Source organism: Neocloeon triangulifer, unplaced genomic scaffold, assembly GCF_031216515.1.
Source record: "Neocloeon triangulifer isolate White Clay Creek 2 clone unplaced genomic scaffold, ASM3121651v1 ptg000008l, whole genome shotgun sequence".
Lineage (NCBI taxonomy): Eukaryota > Metazoa > Arthropoda > Insecta > Ephemeroptera > Baetidae > Neocloeon > Neocloeon triangulifer.
In genome coordinates, this window is record NW_026775550.1 from 5,166,298 (window position 1) to 5,185,155 (window position 18,858).

The following is an 18,858-nucleotide window of genomic DNA, read 5'->3' on the forward strand; positions in this document are numbered from 1 at the left end:
AGTTCCGCATAGTAGTTAGACCGTCTTCCGTCGCTTTTCCAATAAAAACAGCGGCACGTTCAGTTTCCCTGACGCAACAGCGCGTCGGCGAAACCAACACTTTGCACCGCTTAACCTGCTCTTTTTGGGGCGCAAAAAGTCGAAAAAGCAGCACCCTGGACACATTAGTCTCTGGCGCGTCCCCACCGCCTGTATTTGTCTCTCGAAAGCAACAGACCGCAAGCAAGCATGTTGCTGCAACTCGCGCGCACCACAAAAAACAAACGGAGCGAAATCTCCCCTGGGAACATGGAAGCGGACGCCCGCTGGCGTTAGTTAATTATCCCAATTTTTCTCTCACGCCACACACCGCATACGGAATATATCGGCCGCGCCTTCTTTTCTGATTCGTTCGGCGACCCGCGTTTCGACGTGCGAGGACAAAAAGGGTGATTTGCTGGGGAGCCTTCACTTGCTCCAAAATTTTCAATTCTTGACGATTTTTCTGTCAAATCAAGTTTGAAGGAGGAATTTTTTTCCCGCACCCAAATTATGCAACCCACGCAACACTAAACCCACTTTTATAATAAAATCCTTTCAGGCTCAAGGAATGTCATTCAGGTCAACCAAGAAGCATAATGAAATTTGAAAATAAAAAGTTCAGTCTCCATTGTGCCGCATTTTGTTTCACATCTTTTTTTTTTTTTTTTTGTGATTCATTTGAATAGACTATGATCCTGCCAAGCTCCATTCGGTGCTTATCGGCTGGAAAGTCTACCAAATTAGCCAGGTGCCGCTGGACTTTATGAAATGCCCCCATTTGGTGCAGGAATTCCAACAACTCGAGGAAACGGCACAAACCTCGAGCAGACAAGTTCGGCGCCTTGCGACACCTCCCGAACATGAGTGACGATACAGAGCACTTTTTGACGCGCTAACAACGTCAAAGCATTGAACTCTGTACCTTCGTATTGGTAGCCTAACACTCAAACCACTACGCCACTCACGCCTGAAAGCGAAAATTGTAAATTTTGTCGTTGTCTGAGTTTCGAACAAGTGATGGCGACCCGATTTGCTCACTCGCGTGCAACGGAGATGGCGAAAGAAAAGCTGATGGGGCAAGTTTCTGTCCCGACTCGTAGGCACAGAAAAGTAAAAGTGGGGAAAAAAAACTTGAGGCATGGAGTACCGTTTTATTTTTCGGACTTTTGGAATTTTCCGTTGCTTTCCCAATCGAACGTGCCTCTGGTCGGGTAAGAGGGTTAGGCAAAGCGCGCAGACAAAGCGGCTGCTCACCTGAATGGCATTCTTACAGGTTACATAAGAGCATTATTATTTGGTAGCATTTTTACGGGCAGCAGGGGCGGCTATTGAAAGGAGGCTCGGTCGTCTTCTTTTTCTTCTCCGGCAGCTCCTTTCCCATTCAAGTTGGCATGAATAATTTCCCTTTCAGCCCTCTAACTTATGACCTCTGCGAGTCAGCCAAGTCGCTCGCTCGCGTTTTATGTGCGAGAGTAATATAATGCACGGAGAGACCTTCTCGTGCAGAGATTTTAAATAATTTATTATTATTCGAGTGAAAGAGCCAGGCCGGGATGAAAGGATTTATATATCATCGTGCGCATTGCCGCATCCGCGCGTCTCTCGATTCAGCTCAAATGAAATTCACGCAGCCCGAGGCCGGAAATTATTTATCCGCCGAGATGCATTTTATTGTGCTGCCGGACGCATTCTCGGCCGAATAAGTCGCGTTCCTTCGGCGCCCAGGAATGTCCCAACACCCCAATTGAGTACTACAAGCATGTGAGCGCCTTCGGGCCGCGAATACTTGTTGGCAGTTTATCCATTCGCCAGTGGCACGCTGCACATTTCACACAAAACAAACAAAGAATGTGTCCAATTTAAAAGAACCCACTTCAAATGCGCTCCCAGGGAATTATCAATTCGCCTTCAATCTATTTTAGTTGCTTCGCTAAAAATTTATCACGCATTTAATTTCTTTATTATGAATATAATTAGTGTCATTAAATTTCCTTTGGAATATGATTTTCTAGATTGAAAAAGGGCGATTTATGTTCTATGTATTTCTGCTGTGATATTTATTACTTGCAATTAGAAAAGTAAACAACGCCATTGAAATTGCAAATTTAAATAATTTTGTAATTAATTTCAGCTGGGAGTTGAAACACGTTTTATTTTAGTAAAACGGCTTCAGGGGATAAGCCGAGGCGAAAGCACTCTCCGCGGCAAAATATGCAAGCGCATTATTAGTCCCAAAAGCCATAGTCGAATTACTCGCATAATGCACATTCGAGCGGTTGCCAACAGCTCAAAAGCACGAATTCCACTGCGATATCGCAGCCCACGCCGGCTAATTGCTAATTAACCGCGGCAGATGGAAATCGGCGCCCATCGACACACAATTTGTGTACATTTTATCGCAATATATCCGGCAGAGGGGTGTGGCCTCTCGTTTTTCCTCTAAATTTTCCATGTTTTTGAATTGGTCGGCAATTTGGAGAGACACAAAGGTATGAACTTGATGTATAAATGTTGTGGTCGATTTGCCTTTGGTGATTGGTGTCGATTTGCGGTCTTTTGATCTCTAGCTCGGCATGGCCATCCAAGTCGAACGCAAACACATCAGCAGGGGAAATGTCACGCGCGTGTTTCGGGTTGCGCAGAGCTTGCTGAGAGAGAGTGCAAATTGATTGGAAATTGATTCGCCGCTGTCGAATTTGAGTTCGTGCAGCCCCTGGAAGTTGGCGAAAATTGCCATTTGGGTGTCACAAAACACGTTGACCGCGCCCTCCATTGAGAAAAAAATTATACGAGCACAAAAAGGGGAGAAAAAGAATTATTTTTTATTTCTGCTGCCGCGAGTGCATGACAATTGGCCATTTCTTATTTTCATCACGATTTGCGACAGGGCGATGAAATGATTAAAGTATGACCATAAAAAGTAAAGCTCATAAAAAAATTTATAACAACTTATTGACAGAAATTTATCTCAAAATCAGCTTTATTGCTCTATTTCTCATTTATTTGTGGAGGAAAAAATATTTTTTTTTTAACATTTGGTTGTGTTAATTTAATTAATTTTGATTTAAATTGAATTTATTTTTATGGGACCCTAGAAATTACTGAAACAAAATTGATTCAGAATTTTCGTAACACTGCAAACGACGCGCCACATAAACTGACCTGCAAGTTGGTGTATTTTGACAAGTGCTGAGAGCATGAAAAGCCCTGTCCAAACACGAAATTAGGCAGGCCGACGTCAAGTGCAGGGACGTGTACTATTTGACGAGAAGGACCGAACGCGAAATTGAATGCGGCGGAGGGACACGCACAATACACCTATTAACGAGCCCGGCCCAAACGAATTCGGCGCTCTGTTCATTCACCGGAGCGTCCCGGTGTGTGCTTTATTAATCAGGACTCTCTCTGTGCAGTTGTACATGCGTCATGTGCTGTGGAACAATGAGACGCAATAATAATAAGCATCAGCGTCGTCTGTCAGAGAGTGCGGAATATAATGAAGAGCCGACGTGCGTGCAAATATAATTCCGAAACCTCGGCCCTGTTAATTTTAGACTTTTTCGCATTCATTTGCGTCTGGTTGGAGAGGGAGGGAGGATTGGTCAGTCTCTGCAGCTTTTTATCGCCCGCTTTGTTTCACCACCCTTTCATGTTCGCTTTTTAATTTGGATTCCGGCTTCCGCGATAGCCCGCTTTTGTCCATTTGTGTTAAAACAGGACACGGTAAACAATAATGAGACCAAAAATGTTCTTTTCACAGTTTGCGGTTTTAAAATGATTTTAATTAAGTCCTATTGCGCTAGGGAAAAGTGTTTGGTCAAAAGTTTTTAAACAAGAGGAAATTTCACTCAGAGGAGAATTATTTTGTATTTTTATCATTTTTTTTTTAAATCCTTTGGGTTAATGGAAAATTGGTTTTCTACATTTGAATAATATACATTTTTCTTTAAAAATACTTCAAAATAAGCGTCCTTGCAGTTAAATTCCGCTTATCCCAATATCATACTGCTGCGCGTTTCTTTGAAGGGTCTTTCGTATGGATTCCACAAAGCTAATTTTGATGCAACTTTGGTTGCTGAGCGGGGTATTAATACGGCTTTTGTGACGTGGCTAAAGGTGCATTATTCAGCTGCAACGTATAATCCTCTCCCTTTGGAAACTAGACTAATGCACTTACTTATTTTAACCCTTATACGCCGCTTTTGCATAGTTGGGAATTATTGCATTGGCAAAGTTAGAATTTTCCGTTAAGCTTTCATGTGAATAAAAAAGTTTTGCTGACTTTTGTGCTATATTTTATTGTGCATATGCATCAAAATGCAAACTGACCTCATAGAGAAACTTTGTAATGCTCCCTTAATATGTATGCGCTGCAATATTATCAGTCTAGTCAATAAAATGCATTTGATTTAAAGTCTACAATCTGACTTCTCCATTTCAATGAAGATGGAAGAAATTTTAATCACAAAAATGTAGTAAATTCCACTATTCTACAAATCTATAACAATGGTAATTTTCATGAATGAATTGAGATGCGTTTTTCTGCTGAACAACAATATTATTCCCTAGCCGCTATTGACCCCTAGTCAATCCGATCCCTAGTTTAGTTGGTCTCAGCTGCACCCTCCAGTGAAATTTCGCATCGATCTCTGCCCACAGTGGGCTCTTGTTTTCCCGCGTTTCGCATACTTCCCGAGCCATTGAACATCGCGTAGGCCGTTAATTCAGATTTAGGCGCGTGCATGCATGCAACCGGCTTGTTCGGTTTAATCTTGATTTAAGTCGGACAGAATCATCGGCCAGCACTGCATAATCCGCGGTCTAAACATGCACGCTTATATACAATGGATTACTTTTCACAGAACACCATATTATGATGCACCGAATTCCGATTAATTTCGTCGCCAAATCTCTAAATCTTCACTTTTTTATTTATTGAAACTTAAGATTTTGTAACCAAATGTACAAACTAGAGTCAAATTTTCATTATATTTTAGTTTCTTTCTAATTCTTTCTGAAATCATTTTGCTGAAAACTGATGTTACTTTGAGCTTAAAAAAAATGTAGAGCCTCACGATATGATTAATTTTCATTAAATTTTTTAAAGACAATTCCAGGTTCCAGGCCACAGTTAAATAGTTTCAGTTGAAATTTAAAATGATTTAATAAAATTGACTGGTACCCTTTTTTTCCCCAACCACTAATTCTGTGTTCAAATTGAGCGTCTTCGGAGGGGAGCAGAAAGTGAAGCGAGGCCAAAAGCAGGCGAATTTTTGTGCCGCGGGGGGCGGGCGGGGGTGTTTGGCGGGCGGCATCGATTGTGTCCCCGACGGTTATCGGCTCGGTGTATCAGAGATGCTGCGGGAAAAAAGGGTTTTGCGGCTCACACGGAGTCACTCTCGCTGGCTGGCTGGCTGGCTGGTAGCCGGCGTGGCGAGCGAGCGTACTCTGCAGATCGATACGCACGCGAAGCAAAAAGGGGCCCTTATGCACTCCTCCGCGCGCGCCAGCCCCATACATACAATATCCACCGCTTGTGCTGCCGGCGTACATATAAAACTTGATGGTGCCAGAGAGCACCGAATATGTACCACGCGCGCACCGTTGTGGAAATTGTGCTGATCGCCGCACCCAGATTTTCGACCTGATAAAATAATACCATAAATTTCTTTTCTCTGCTGCAGCGGCCAAAAGATTGAGAGCAAGTTCAGAGCACACCAAAATAAATTACAAAATTTGGTGTCCGAAAAAAGAGATTTTTGTATGCGATTTAATCATACTGGGACGAAAATATTTTTCTCTCTGACTTTGAGCTCAATTTTGCCGAATACTAAAAATACGACCAACGGTTAGTTGCAGACTTATAAGTTGTCTGTTATTTTTCTTTCCAAAGAAGACATTTTACAAATGAAAGAACGTATTTATAGATTCAATTGCTTTTCCTCTTGTATATCATTGAGCACAGTTCTTATTTTCTCTGCGTATCATTTTGCCAAGATCGAAAGTTACTCTGTGTATATTTCCGTCCGTCCGAGCTTAAGTAAAAAGCAAGTCTATGCGTGTGTTTGGCGTTGTGATTGAAACAATGCCATTAAAAATAACAAGCTCGGCGCGTCGTCTCGAGGCGAAATTGGCTCCGATTCCGAGAGCAGCCAATTTTCCGCGACCGCCGCGCGTAAGAAAGAAGCAAGGCTTATGTCTTGGCGAGGCGCGCCCATTCATGATGAAGACTCCGAATTCGGGCCGTCCGTCTTAATAACTCGTGCGTCTCAGCCCTTAAATAAAAAGCAGCAGCAGCAGCCGGCAATAATAATATTTGTCTCTGCCGCTTCTACGCATAACGAGATTTTATTGTCGCCGAAAATGAAAATCCGCCGCACGCGCGCGTTTATATATTATTATATTTTCTAATGCGTGTGCGTAATAATAAAATTCTATTCATGCTGCCAGCGGGCTTTGCAGGCGCGTGTGTACATTATGCCAGCATTATCGTGCCCCGGCAAAATTGGAAACCTTTATTGCCTGTGTGCGCTCAATTTTATTATTATTCATGCTCATACGCACAGCGCCGAAAGCGGATCATTATGCTGCCGCCTTGGTGAATCGCAAGGTCGGCACTTTTGGTGCAGTTTCGCAGCAATCGGCAAAGTAAACAACTCGACGCCCAATTCCGGTGCTGTTTGCTTTGGGTGTACCTTTGGGATTCCTCGAGTGCCCGTGTGACGTGTCAATTTCGCCAAGTGGACCGACCTACCTCATAGAAACACATTTCTTTCGCAACAGCATTTTCCTATCCAATTTTCAACCAGATTTAAAATCTAAATTCGTGTGCCTGCGTTTATACAATTAGATGGGATTTTAAGTTCAGTAAATAATTTTCACAAAACAAATCCATAATCATTTTCAGTTGGTAAAAAATAAAAAACTGAATGTAATTTGCACATTCGAAACTGTCATTATTATTGAATGCTTTAAATCGTTAGAGTCAAATTTTTTGCTACAAAATTTCTAACGTGGTCAGAATTTTGCTCATATTTTTTTTGGCAACATTTTTCAAGTGTACCGTGGGACAAAGAAAATTCCCAAGATGATTTCCGCCAAAAGATTTAGTTACGACTCTTGGTTGCTCTCCTGCTCATAAACATTGGAATCAGCCCGCGGTTGGTCACCAACAACTACGGCATACCGACAGGTTTACGACACCCGCCGAGTGTCCCTTTCCAGAATTAGAGAAACTTTATGGCTCCGAAACGGTGTGCATTCCGTCCGGTTGTCACAACAATATACGAGGAATGCCGTTTGACGAAATAATTCAAACAGGCTGTCATGCGGCATATATGATTTATGAAATTTCCTTGTTCTTATCGGAATTCAATAGAACGTTGGTTAATTAGCGGGCAATTAGCGCGTCGGCAAGGGAGTCAGCAGTTCATATATGTACTTGGTCTTGGCCAGACTGTTGCAATGCAGGAGAGTTATTGACCCTCGGCGCGAATGAGCGCAAATTAAAAGAAGGCAGACCGTAAATTAGACGTCGGGCCTAATCCACAGCCATCCGTATAGAAATGCGCATCTGCGGCCTTTTGCGAATATAAATTCGCTGCTTCGTTTTCTCATCCGAGGCGAAATAATACATCTGGGAGCTTCTCGTGTTCCAGTGGTTGGTTTTCGTTGCGAGCATCAATCTCTGCAGGCCCCTGCAATAAATAAATTACCACTGCCCGCCGCGTGCATCGAAAACCAATCTTACTTCGTCGGAAAATTGCGACGAGGGCAGCACCGGCAGAGCCCCGCCGCGATAAAAGCAGGGGCGCATGTATGTTTTTATGTCACGGCCATTACGCCTAATGAAACGAAGATGGAGCGTCCTAGCTTTCGCGAGCGAGACGACGCTGTAAAGTGCGAGCGTGTGTGTTTGTAATTGAACTGCACATAACATTCGCGCGCCCCCTCGGTAATAAAGTCCCTAGATACTGCGCGTCCGGGGCTCTTAAATTCGCAAATCGGGATTGCCATCGTAGACCCTGCGGGGGCCACTGGCTGCTTAGCAACGGCGAGCTTAAATTTCATCTTGCAAAATCGAATTGATAAAAAATTTAAATTTCAATAACAACCGAATCAAAATTAACCAGCTGAAGATATGTATATAATTTTTCTAAATTCAAAAATCCAAAACTTATAAAATTTCCAAAATTTAGAACAAAATGGTTTTTCATCTTTTCTTACTCATTTTTATTTAAATTTCGTATCCGATCCGTGTTTTTTGCTTCCTAAAATATGTAATCTTAAACGCCATTTGTTAAAAAAAAAATGCAAATTTTTTATGCTCACAGTTTAAAATTTCGTCTTTATTTATGAGTCTTGTCAGCGAGTTATTTTGGATACGCTCGGATCTGATGACAGAGAGAGATGGAGGCCAGATTATGCTGCCAGTCTGTCTTTCTTTCTTTGCCCAAACCCAAAACTGCACCCTTGCGCGCGGCCATTTATCATCAAATATCGGGTTTCCAATCAGAAATATCTCGTTTCAGTCTCGTCATAGATTAATGCACCTCAATTTTACTACACGAGCTGATGAGAGTGAAAGAGCAGCGTCGAGAAATAAATTGGACGGCTCAAATAGAAACCGCAGAGAGCCACGATGTTGCGGAGTCTCTTATCAACTCTACGCAATGTGTGGCGAATTGGTTTCCCAATCACAATCAGTGTGCGAGCGTAAAAAGCAAACCTTTTTGAAAACTCAAAGGAGTACATGAAGCACAGCTGCATGAACTTGGAAAACAGATGTGAAAATATTGAGAGAGAAAATGCTCATATGAAGAATATACACTTAAAAATGCTTGCAACTAAAATGGATAATTTTTCTGTAAAAAAAAAAAATTGGAAAAATTGATTATTTAAAAATTTCCTAAACTCCTACAAAAGAATATCATTTTCGAAATATTTATTTTTTGTAAACATTTATTAATGTCGAAATTCTCTTTGTTTTAGGTGAGTACCATTCCTTTTCATCTCTGCGCACGTTTGGCCTGTGAAACAGCGGTCGTAAGTATTCCGACATTAAAAACGGGACAAAATGTGATGGAAAAGGCCACATTTGAGAGAATAAATCGCTGGATAAAACAGAGAAAGGGCGGTCGCGAATAATTGATGACCCCGCGCTCGTGTGTAAAAGACACGCTGCGGCAACAGAGCGAATTCATCATCGGCACAGGTGCAAAATGACCGGTGCAGGTGCCCGGAAAACATGCGGCACTCGGGCCGTGAATCGAAACAAAACATCGGCCGGATGAATGGATTAAATTGTAAATACAAAGATGAAGAGGATGCACGTGATTGTCGACGACGCATACAAGATTAAATCAGTAAAATCACAGAATCAAGTCAATTTTCAGGGGAAGGAGTAGCTTGAATGTTTAAAGATTTTTTTTTTTTTTTAAATTGGTGAATTAAGGAGGAAAAAATTTTCGTGGTTTTTAGTTCAAAGATTTTTTGCAAACAGGTGCTCCTTACCAATTTTCCCATGTCGCTCTTTCGGATCGATTTTGCGTGAAATATTTTTGAGGCTGTCATGCAAAAATGTGGTCGTGCGTACATTTATTATTACAAATAATTGGCGTCGCTCATGCCGAGTTGGTGCACGGCGCCGATTACATCCATTTTCCATCGCAGAGCTCGTAATTTGTCCAAACACGCGAGTATAATAAAACGCCACGACCAGCGGCTCTGTTGCCGCACTCGCGCGCGCCCAGAGAGATGTTATTTAATATCACAATTCTCAACAAGTTAGCAACATACCCTTTGTGGCAATGATAATAACAACAACAAACGGCGACGGCGCAGGTTGGCTAAAATATGCGCGAGGCTGAAAATAGACTCGAGCTGCCATCAAAAGTCTTCTCTGCAGCTTTTCGTCCCGCCGCCGGTAATTTTGTTTACTGCCATTCTAATCCAGCGTCGAAAAATAAACGTGCGGTCATTACGCCAAATTAAAGTCGAATAAACCTTAACGAGCTAGTTTGACTTCATCAAGTAGAATTTCCTGCTGAATAATAAGAAAAAATTTGCTTTCGGCCAAACGATATTTTTCCTCTCTATTAAGAAATTTATTTTCAAGCATATCTGAAAGATTACCCTTTCAGATTTAGACCAGACCTTTTTCTCCAAGAGCAGGTGTTAAATGCAGAGGCAAATCACAATAGGGCACCGCTCCATTCCCCCTTTCGACTTTCACACGAAACTCGCGTGGTAATTTTATTTTCCTCTACTCTCAGTACACGCGTATACACCAAAAGGAAACCGTAATAACAACAACTGGAAATTTGCATGTTGCGCGATAACCCGTGCAGCTTTCAAGGGTCTCTGTCGATACAACCCCCGACGGCCGTTTAAAAGTTTAAAAACACAATCAAGGCGGAAATGGGGGCGAAAATTGGCCATGCGTGCATGAAATATTTAACTCGGCGCGTATGCACAAACAAAACTCTCGGCGCACGAGTTTTGGTGCAAAAGTGAGCAGAAATTTCGCCGAGCAGCTTTTAGCACATCAAAAGGGTATATTAAATTATGGTACGGAGAGAGCAAAGGGGTGTTCTCTCGCCTATGCACATTTGTAATAATGCGAGCGTAAGTGAAGTTGCCATTTATAGAGAGCGGCCGGACGCTTTATCTGATGCGGGTGGCCGCGCACGCACGCAGCCGAATGCACCCCCGAAATTTCGGAACGGTGTGGAAAATCGATCGGCAGGCGATTATCGCCCTTTGCACACGAAAGTAATATTAATTCAAAGGGGTGCAATTAATATCGGACGCCATTTTGACTAAATGTGCCCCACAAAGATTAAAATCAGCTAAAGCGTTTAAAAAGCTCCGAGCTAATTAACTTTTTGACGATGTTATTTACCAAAAATTGCCTGCTTTACTTTTTTCAGTTGTAAAAAACGTCTGTTGATTGCACGAAGAGACTCAATGAGAAGAGAATTGGTGCGCTGAGCGTTTTTATTTCTGCCAACTGTTGGCGTAACTGCTACAAATCTATTTAAAGCCTCAAACGACGAGCGGCCACGCGGCTCTCTCGCTACCTCTGCTCTGTGTCTGCAGAGACAGGTATATGGACTTTTTACCTCTTTTTACACGCAATAAAAGCAGCTAGACCGAATAAAAACGACGCGGAATTCATATATTTTTTCGTCGGGAGCACATCGAGGAGAGCTTTTTTTTTGTTTCGCGTGCCTGATTTTTGCCGAGTTAATTGGTTTCATGCTGACTTTGTTGTTTTTTGTTTCGCTTCTGTCCGTCTGCCGGCAGAGCAGCGATCAGAAACCGTGTTGTGCCGCCCATGAATGTACGTTTCCACGGGAGAGAAAAACGTCCCTCGCAGCGACACGTCTTGGAAATTCTTCCCGTGTTTTTAAGGAAATTAAACCACACGCACAGTTCCTTATTAGAATTTCATATTTAGTCAAAATGGACAGGGAAACTGCTACAACGTCCCTAATTAAATCATTTTATGATTAAATTATAATTATTAAAAATCACAAAGTAGTTAACTTAATTTTTTTGTTGGGGTTGGGGCTCGATTTAATAATAGTACGAAAAATGTTATTTGCTTTCTTTCAAAATAGTTTTTAAGTTGACGAAAGTTATATTCGAAAACTTTATGGAAAAATTTAGCAATCAAGGCGATTTGAATCTCAATATGAGAAATAATAATTTAGACTTGTAGTAGGCCATATTTCAAATTGGATGAAATGCAAAGAATAGTGCGCTATGAAAGCGAATTTTGAAGCAAAGGCAATTATGAACCGTGTCGGCCGGAGTGCGGGGCAAAAAGCGGCTCTAGGGCGCAATATTGATGTATCACTTCTTTCATTATCACTTTTTTCTGCATACTGCCGCGCAAAAGAGTATTATGAAGCACGAGCTGTAATGAATAAAAAAGAGCAGCGCGGCCAGGAGAAAATTACACTTTCATGCCCACACAACTTTTTGCCGTATGCGCCGGCCGAGCACACACAAAGCCAGCCTTCCTTTTTTCCATTTCCACGCTCTCCGAGTGTAATTTTCGAGCACTTTTATATTCGTTCATGTGCAAATATAATGATCTAACGATGAGCGATGGTACTGTTTCATAATTTCCAACCCTGAATATACATAAAAAATGATGAAGTGAATTTTGAACAACTTTTGCACACATAAACTGACGGACGGACCGCGTCGGTCGCATAAAAAAATTGAACCTCTCTCTTTTTCCCTGCGTCTCGTGATTATTCAAATTAATTTGCGCACCATTAATTCCCGCAGCTTTTTTATTCGTGAGAAACGTGTGTGTGATTTTTTCGCTTCTCCCAACTCTCCGAATCGAAAAAAAGCGGCGGGTGAGAACAGTTATCTTTTTCCTCTCCCGTTGCCGACGTAGTGGTTAATAATTTGATATTAATAATTAACGTGCTGCGCGAGTGTATATCGCCGATGACCCCATGCTTCGGCCTTTGGCCCCAGCACCATCTTTTGCTCGCCTCTGAAGCGATTTTTTCGCTCATTACGCTGCGGCTGAATCGATCGGTTTGTGCGTGCAGATGGTCGCACGAAACGGATAAAACCTCTTTCATCCTCCCTTTGGAGTTTGCGAGAATGTTAAAAAAAAAAAAATATAATTATCCACTTCAGAAATATGGAGATTTGATGAAATCGTCTATATTTTGTTTATATTTGAAATTTGGAATAACAATTTACAAAAAAAAAAATACATACTTTAGTAGAGTGGAACCTAAATTATAAAATAGAGAAGAAATACTCTAGGAAAAATCGTAGAAATGGCCACATTTTGACATGTAAATTCCCAAGCATTTCTGTGCGTCACGCAGTAGGTATTTTTCCTGCATGCATTTTGGAGGCTAAAATTGTGTGTAGGGCGCGCAAGTACCGTAAATGGAATTCCGTAAAAACAAACGCAATATCGATTTCTGCACCAACCGAGGATGAAAAATCCGGCCGCGGTGACAAATGGAAAAAATTTCCATTCCGGCTGATATATAAAAAACCAGCTAGGAATTTGTTTACTTGCTTTGTGTTTTATTTGTTCGAACGCACATGCCTTATCACCAATTCGCCGCCGCTTTTTATCACGATCCGTGCACCGCAGGATTAGTAATGGCGTAATGAAAGTGACGGCGTCGTCGCACGCAACCTCTCTTTTTTTTCTTTCCTGCTTTTAATTTCCCTCTGATGATTTGCACTTTTGCCACATTGATTCGGCCGACGCACTAACCCGCTGTTTTTTTTTCATGGCGGTGGCTTTTTCATTCCGCAGGCACAAAACTTCATTCATTCTCGCGGCGGTCTCGGCGGGGCACGATGCGGGTGCGCGCAAATGGCGTAATTGACTCTGATAATCGTGCGCGCCACCGACCGCCCAGACTTTCATTGTTGCTTTTTGAAATGCAGGCGAAACAGCAGCAGGTAACAGTGAATTTGCACACTTTGCTGGAGACTTGAAAATTGAAATTCAACACAATGCTCTGAAAAAAAACCCGTTATAACAAAACTGTGGTTGTTACTCACAAGGGTGAATTAATCTAAAAAGCAAAACTAATTTAAGCTTGAAAATTGTTATTTCTCTTTCAAAATTCCCATTTAAGGCAACGACCTCTTGCAAATCTAAAGCAGGAAATTAAAATGGATAAGACTTCTGCGGTTCCAGTGGCTTTTTACAAATTTTGAAATGAAAAACAAAAATCCATTTCTGATTGCGAGCTATAGAAAATGCCGCATTTTGAAGCAGCGATGCAGTTGATTAATTTTTGAATTTTCATCTTTTATGCCTATTGATAACTAATAACGCAACATTTCTCCAATACACTCTACACAATATTAAATTTTTTATGCCGCTGGTTGCAGATTGTGTTTTTATTCTCTTCTCGTCTCTCTCGCGCACCAGCAAATTGAGGCGAGCAACAATGAGCGTCCCTTGTTCTGCCTTAATACATTTTCGCTTGGAACGTTCGGCGGGAAAAAGCGCGAAGCATTCTGGTGTGTAAAAAATAAAAGCCATATTATATTTATAGCTCATAAATTTCCGCGCATCAACGGCAGCCAGCAAAAAACGGGAGCCGCCGTCGCTCGGAAAATCGATAAATATACCAAATGCAAGAGTTTCGTAACTGAAAATGGAAGAAAAATGAAATTATTTATTACTGGGGCTTCTTTAATCATTTCTATTTTTTCGCGTCAATATTTCGGCGTTTTGCTTTGTCCCTTGGATCGGTTGCGCGAGGCCTCATGTGTGTGATAAATAGCCTTACATGATAAGGGTCTCAAGGGGTTAGCGCGCGCAAAGGAGAGCCATTGTTTTGCACGTTTTCCCATTTGAATATTATGACGCAGCTCTCGAGAGTGAGCCGGAATAAAATGCGAGAGCGCCGTGATAAAAATTCTTATAATGCCATTTTTCCTCTTGGTCCTCTCCTCTCCATCTCGGCACGCAGACTTATACGTGTGTATTTCTCCTGGGATGAAGCTCTGTTTTAAAAAGAAAATGCTGCAATAAATAAACTTCTTTAGCGCCCTCTCACGACTGCTGCTCCCCAGTTAATTCTCTTCTCTCGCGCGCTCACCAAGCTTCGTTTTTTTGCTGTCACTTAATTTCGTTGCTGATGAAATGCGGCCCGGCTTGTTTTTGCGCCTGTTGAGCCGATTTATTCGATTTGTGCTGGAGAGGATATTTTCGTCTCTCTTCTCGCGAAGCAAACGCAGGAAAAAAAGAGGAAAGGGAAAAATCAAAACTTTCGCGCAGCCACTCTCCCGAGACAAAAGTGGAATTGCCTTTTCTTCTCTTTCATTTTGCGCAGCCTTTGTCATTTCACCGGCTGCGGGAAATAAAAATCACTACTGGAATCGTGGCAAATCTGAAATAGGAAAAACTTTTGAGGAGGGGCTCTAATTAAATATTTTTATTTCGTTTGAATTAAGAATTACTCAATCAAAATGATGAGAGAGTAGAAATCAATGGCCAGATTGCAAAAAGGTAAAATTCTCATTATTATTTAAAGGAATTCCGCAAAAAAATGATTTTTTTAACACAAAAAGATTTCATTTTTCGTAAAAATGTTAATATCTATTTTTAATGATGGAAAAATGTACTGAATAATGAGTAATTCGATGCCATGTTCTGTGTGGTAATAGAACAAAAATAATTCACCAGGAGGCTGACAAGTCGTGCCAAAGTGCACGGCCGTGCGTCCGTCGATCGCCTCCCAACTCGTTAATTCGCATTTGAAACATTGTGTGTACCCGCCGGTAATAAATTGCTACACAACAACTAACTTGTTACGGACAACACGGGGATAAATCACCGCTCGCGACGTGTATGCTAATGCAGCCCGAGAGAAAACGAACGGCCGCTTATTATTTATATTAAGATTTATCTGCCGCCGGAGAATTTAATTCGCCGCTTCGTGACGATTCATTCGAGCGGTCTCTGTGCGCGCACCTGAAAGTTGTTGTTTGCATATCACAAGGCAACAAGAGAATTTTGGTGCTGCACCCAACAGTCTCCCCTGAGAAATAATAATAATTCATCAGTGAATTAAAAATTGCCGCGAGAGTTGAACGGACCTTGAAAAGCTGTGGGAAAAATCTGCCAATAAGCAAAGATGGGCTGCAAAGTTAATTAAATCGACGCCCATTGTCTATAAATCATTTTCGAAGGAATTCAAATTTCGGTAAAATTAATTTTGTTCACTTGGTGCCGTATTTGCTTGAGCGAAACTTCCCTCCGCCTGTCGTAATAAATTCCGAGTTCATTACTCGCCTGCCTGTGCGCAAATTCTCATCCGAAATTTCGCGGGAATAATTAATCCCGGCAGCTAGAGCAAAAACGATTAAACAAACTCGGGAATTTCGGACGCTTATTATCAATTTCTCATCTCTTGGCAGCTCTTCTTTTCTTCATTTTCACTTGCTGCTTCATTTCCGAGCGTAATTTATTAATTACTCGCCGTGCACTCTGCGTGAGTTATTCGTTCTTTCTCCGAATCGATATAATTATCGGCGCGCACGCATCATTTAATTTGTGTACCAAACCTGTTATTAGCGGCGAGATTGAATTTTGATTTGTGGCTCCCTCTGCAAATACGCACGATTAATGAACTCGCCCGAAACAAAAACCCAAATTAATTACTTTTCGTCTGCGCGCCTGTGATATTCGCTGCGTGTACAAAACCATCAATCATCGATCACGTCGCTTGTCAAAAGATGCGTTTTCATGCGGCGTGAGTTGTTATTTAAAATATGAATGAAGGGGAAAAACACACGCTTTTAATTAAGAGGTGAACGGCACCTGAAATTAATGCAGGAATTTTATGTATATTGACACGTTCATTTGAATGTTTTTTCTTCCACTCGTGTCTTGCCTGATTAGAGGAAGACAAACCTGATTGGACGTCCGGCAGCATCACAAGAGCAGGTGCGCGTTTTTCTCTGGCCGTGAGACCGAAAATCCGAGCCCACGTTCCCTCCACAGATCCATGTTTTATTTATTAACAGCAGGAACGAGTTTGTCCTGATAAATTGATTTTTATGTTTCGATTCGAGACCAGACACTTAATTAAACTGCTGAACTTGCAATTAAGCGCAGATTTTTAGTTGGAGTAAATCCAACGAAAATTTTTTTGGGGGACGCAACGTCAAATCGTAAATCGACGCAGATATGACCACGGACTGAAAATTTGCATGCGATAATCTGGACGCTATTATTTATCAAGCCCGCCAGCAATTATCGCACCGGTGTCAAAGTGTCAAAATTTGCATTCTCCGCCCATTTTTTTTTGCGCCGCTAATCTGTCCGAAATTTATATCGTGGAAACAACAACGGCCATTATTCACGGCCGGCAACACAAACACTCTGTCGGAGGAGGAAATTTCATACGAACGCGGCTGGGTGTATCGATATAAAATCTTGATGGCGCGCGCGTTTTTATTGCCTTTCCAGCAGTGACAACCGTCATAAAAATACAATTTGAAATTTTTACGGCATCACGGAGATAAAAATACATCAAACGCGCAAAAAGCGCATGCGGCCGTGTGCGTTATTAAAATTCAGCAGTCGCCCCTACAGGTGTTGCTCTATGCATAATCGTATGTCATTTCTCGCTGCCTGCTCTGCTGCCGCATTATTTTGCGGCGGTATTTCGGGTTTTGCGAGCTGTCACGCGCACTTTTCCCACACGTCCGTCACGCAGCGCCAGGGAAAGAAAGGAAAAAATGAGAGACGCGTATGTCTTCCTCGAAACTGCTTTTTTTTGCGTGTGTGACAAATTGGAGCAAAAATTCGCAAGTTTTCGTAGAAGGCCTCTTGTACAGCTGGATTGTTTTTAAAAAATTTTCTTTACCAAATGGAGAATTATTTACGTCGTTTAAGAAATTTCCAATGAAGTAGTTTGGGTAAAATCTAAAGAGAATACAAAACAAAGAAGGAAATAGAGTTTAAGAACAAAACAAGAGACTCGCTCTAAACGTCGTCTCAATCTTCCTCTTGTAGTCTGATTTCCACCCCCGGCAAGGAAATTGTAATGCAAATTGGAAACAATATACGTTCAGCAGCGTCTGTGGTTTGAACTTTTCAAACGAGTTGCGCGCAAAATATCAAAGGGAGAGACGACGAAAATGGGGGAAGGAGTGCAAAAGCGGGAGCAACGACCTTTGCGGGCGCGAGTGTGTGTCATTCTCCCCTATCGCCGGAAAATCAAAGTCTTGTCAAATTGTCGTTTTTCATGACGTTGTCAAAATCTGTCCAATCCTGCCCCTTCCGATAAAATTTTTAATATTTCCCCCGCTTTGGCGGCGCCTCGGGCCATTCCGCGCGGCGCGAGAATTTAGTCTTGCACGCACACTCCCTCTTTTAAACTCGCCATAAATAACACGCAGACCTGCCATTTGCACAAAGTTTTGGTCTCCGCAGTCGAGACGAACTGCACGATGCAAAAACTCGGCGCGCGGCGAGGGCAATTACTTAAGTTTCTTCATCGCCCGCTGCCTCTAACGAGCTCCCACAAAAACAAGGCACAGATGAGACTAATGCGCCTTTGTCAATTGTGCATGGTTAATTAAAGGGTGGCTTTCTCGTGGGGGCATCAAAAAAATCGACCCTCTTGCGACGGAATTTCCGTCTTGTGCTGAAAATAGCCGAAAATACATGTCAGCTCGCCCCTCACTCAGAGCCGCACGTTAATCTCGAAAGCGTAATTAATTTTATAAGGTAGCGCAGCAAAGTTTATCATCAAGTCGGCCTTCGAGTGTTGATAATGTTATAAAGTTTTGCGCAACCAGCATGGGCAAAAATTGCGTTTGTGCAAAATGTTTAATTAAAGCAGCAGAGTTCTCGAAAGTTGCCGTCGCTCGCTGCTCTCGCGTCTCGTCGGGGAGGTTTTACGAGGCGGCACTAAATTAGTTGGAATTTATTAGCAGCGCACCTGAGGAGCTCTCGCCGTTTCGTCTCGGGTTTCGAGCACGCCCGCCGCCTGGAAAATTCGGTTTTCCAAGGGTAAATAATCTGCACCCCTATAAACAGTCTGTCAAAGTTTCAAACAAACAGCAAACAATGTAGGAATAATGTGCTATTTGAGTAAAATACTTCGTTTGAAACGAAATGAAAAGCTAACAAGGCAATTTAAAAATGATTATAAAAATCAAAGGCATTAAATGAAGGAATTCTGATTTGCTGGTTTGGTAAAATTGCCCTCTGCTGTAAAGATGTGGACAATATAATTTTGATTTTTTTTATCAATTCAAATTCTAGTACTCAATAATTTCCATAATAAAGCAGTTGCCATTTTTCCG

At 41.9% G+C, this 18,858-nt stretch overlaps 1 protein-coding gene across 14 annotated transcripts in view; it reads left to right on the top strand.

The window, feature by feature from the left end:
- The window catches only part of LOC132194826 (protein alan shepard), a 143,809-nt gene that overhangs the window by 57,649 nt on the left and 67,302 nt on the right, over nucleotides 1-18,858 (top strand). For 9 of the 14 annotated variants that reach the window (XM_059616366.1, XM_059616371.1, XM_059616373.1 and 6 more), the window contains one exon: nucleotides 9,013-9,066. The exons of the other annotated variants lie outside the window; for them this stretch is intronic. In XM_059616366.1, the coding sequence (XP_059472349.1) occupies nucleotides 9,013-9,066 (54 nt within the window). The remainder of the gene's footprint in view (nucleotides 1-9,012; nucleotides 9,067-18,858) is intronic. 14 annotated transcript variants of the gene reach the window in all.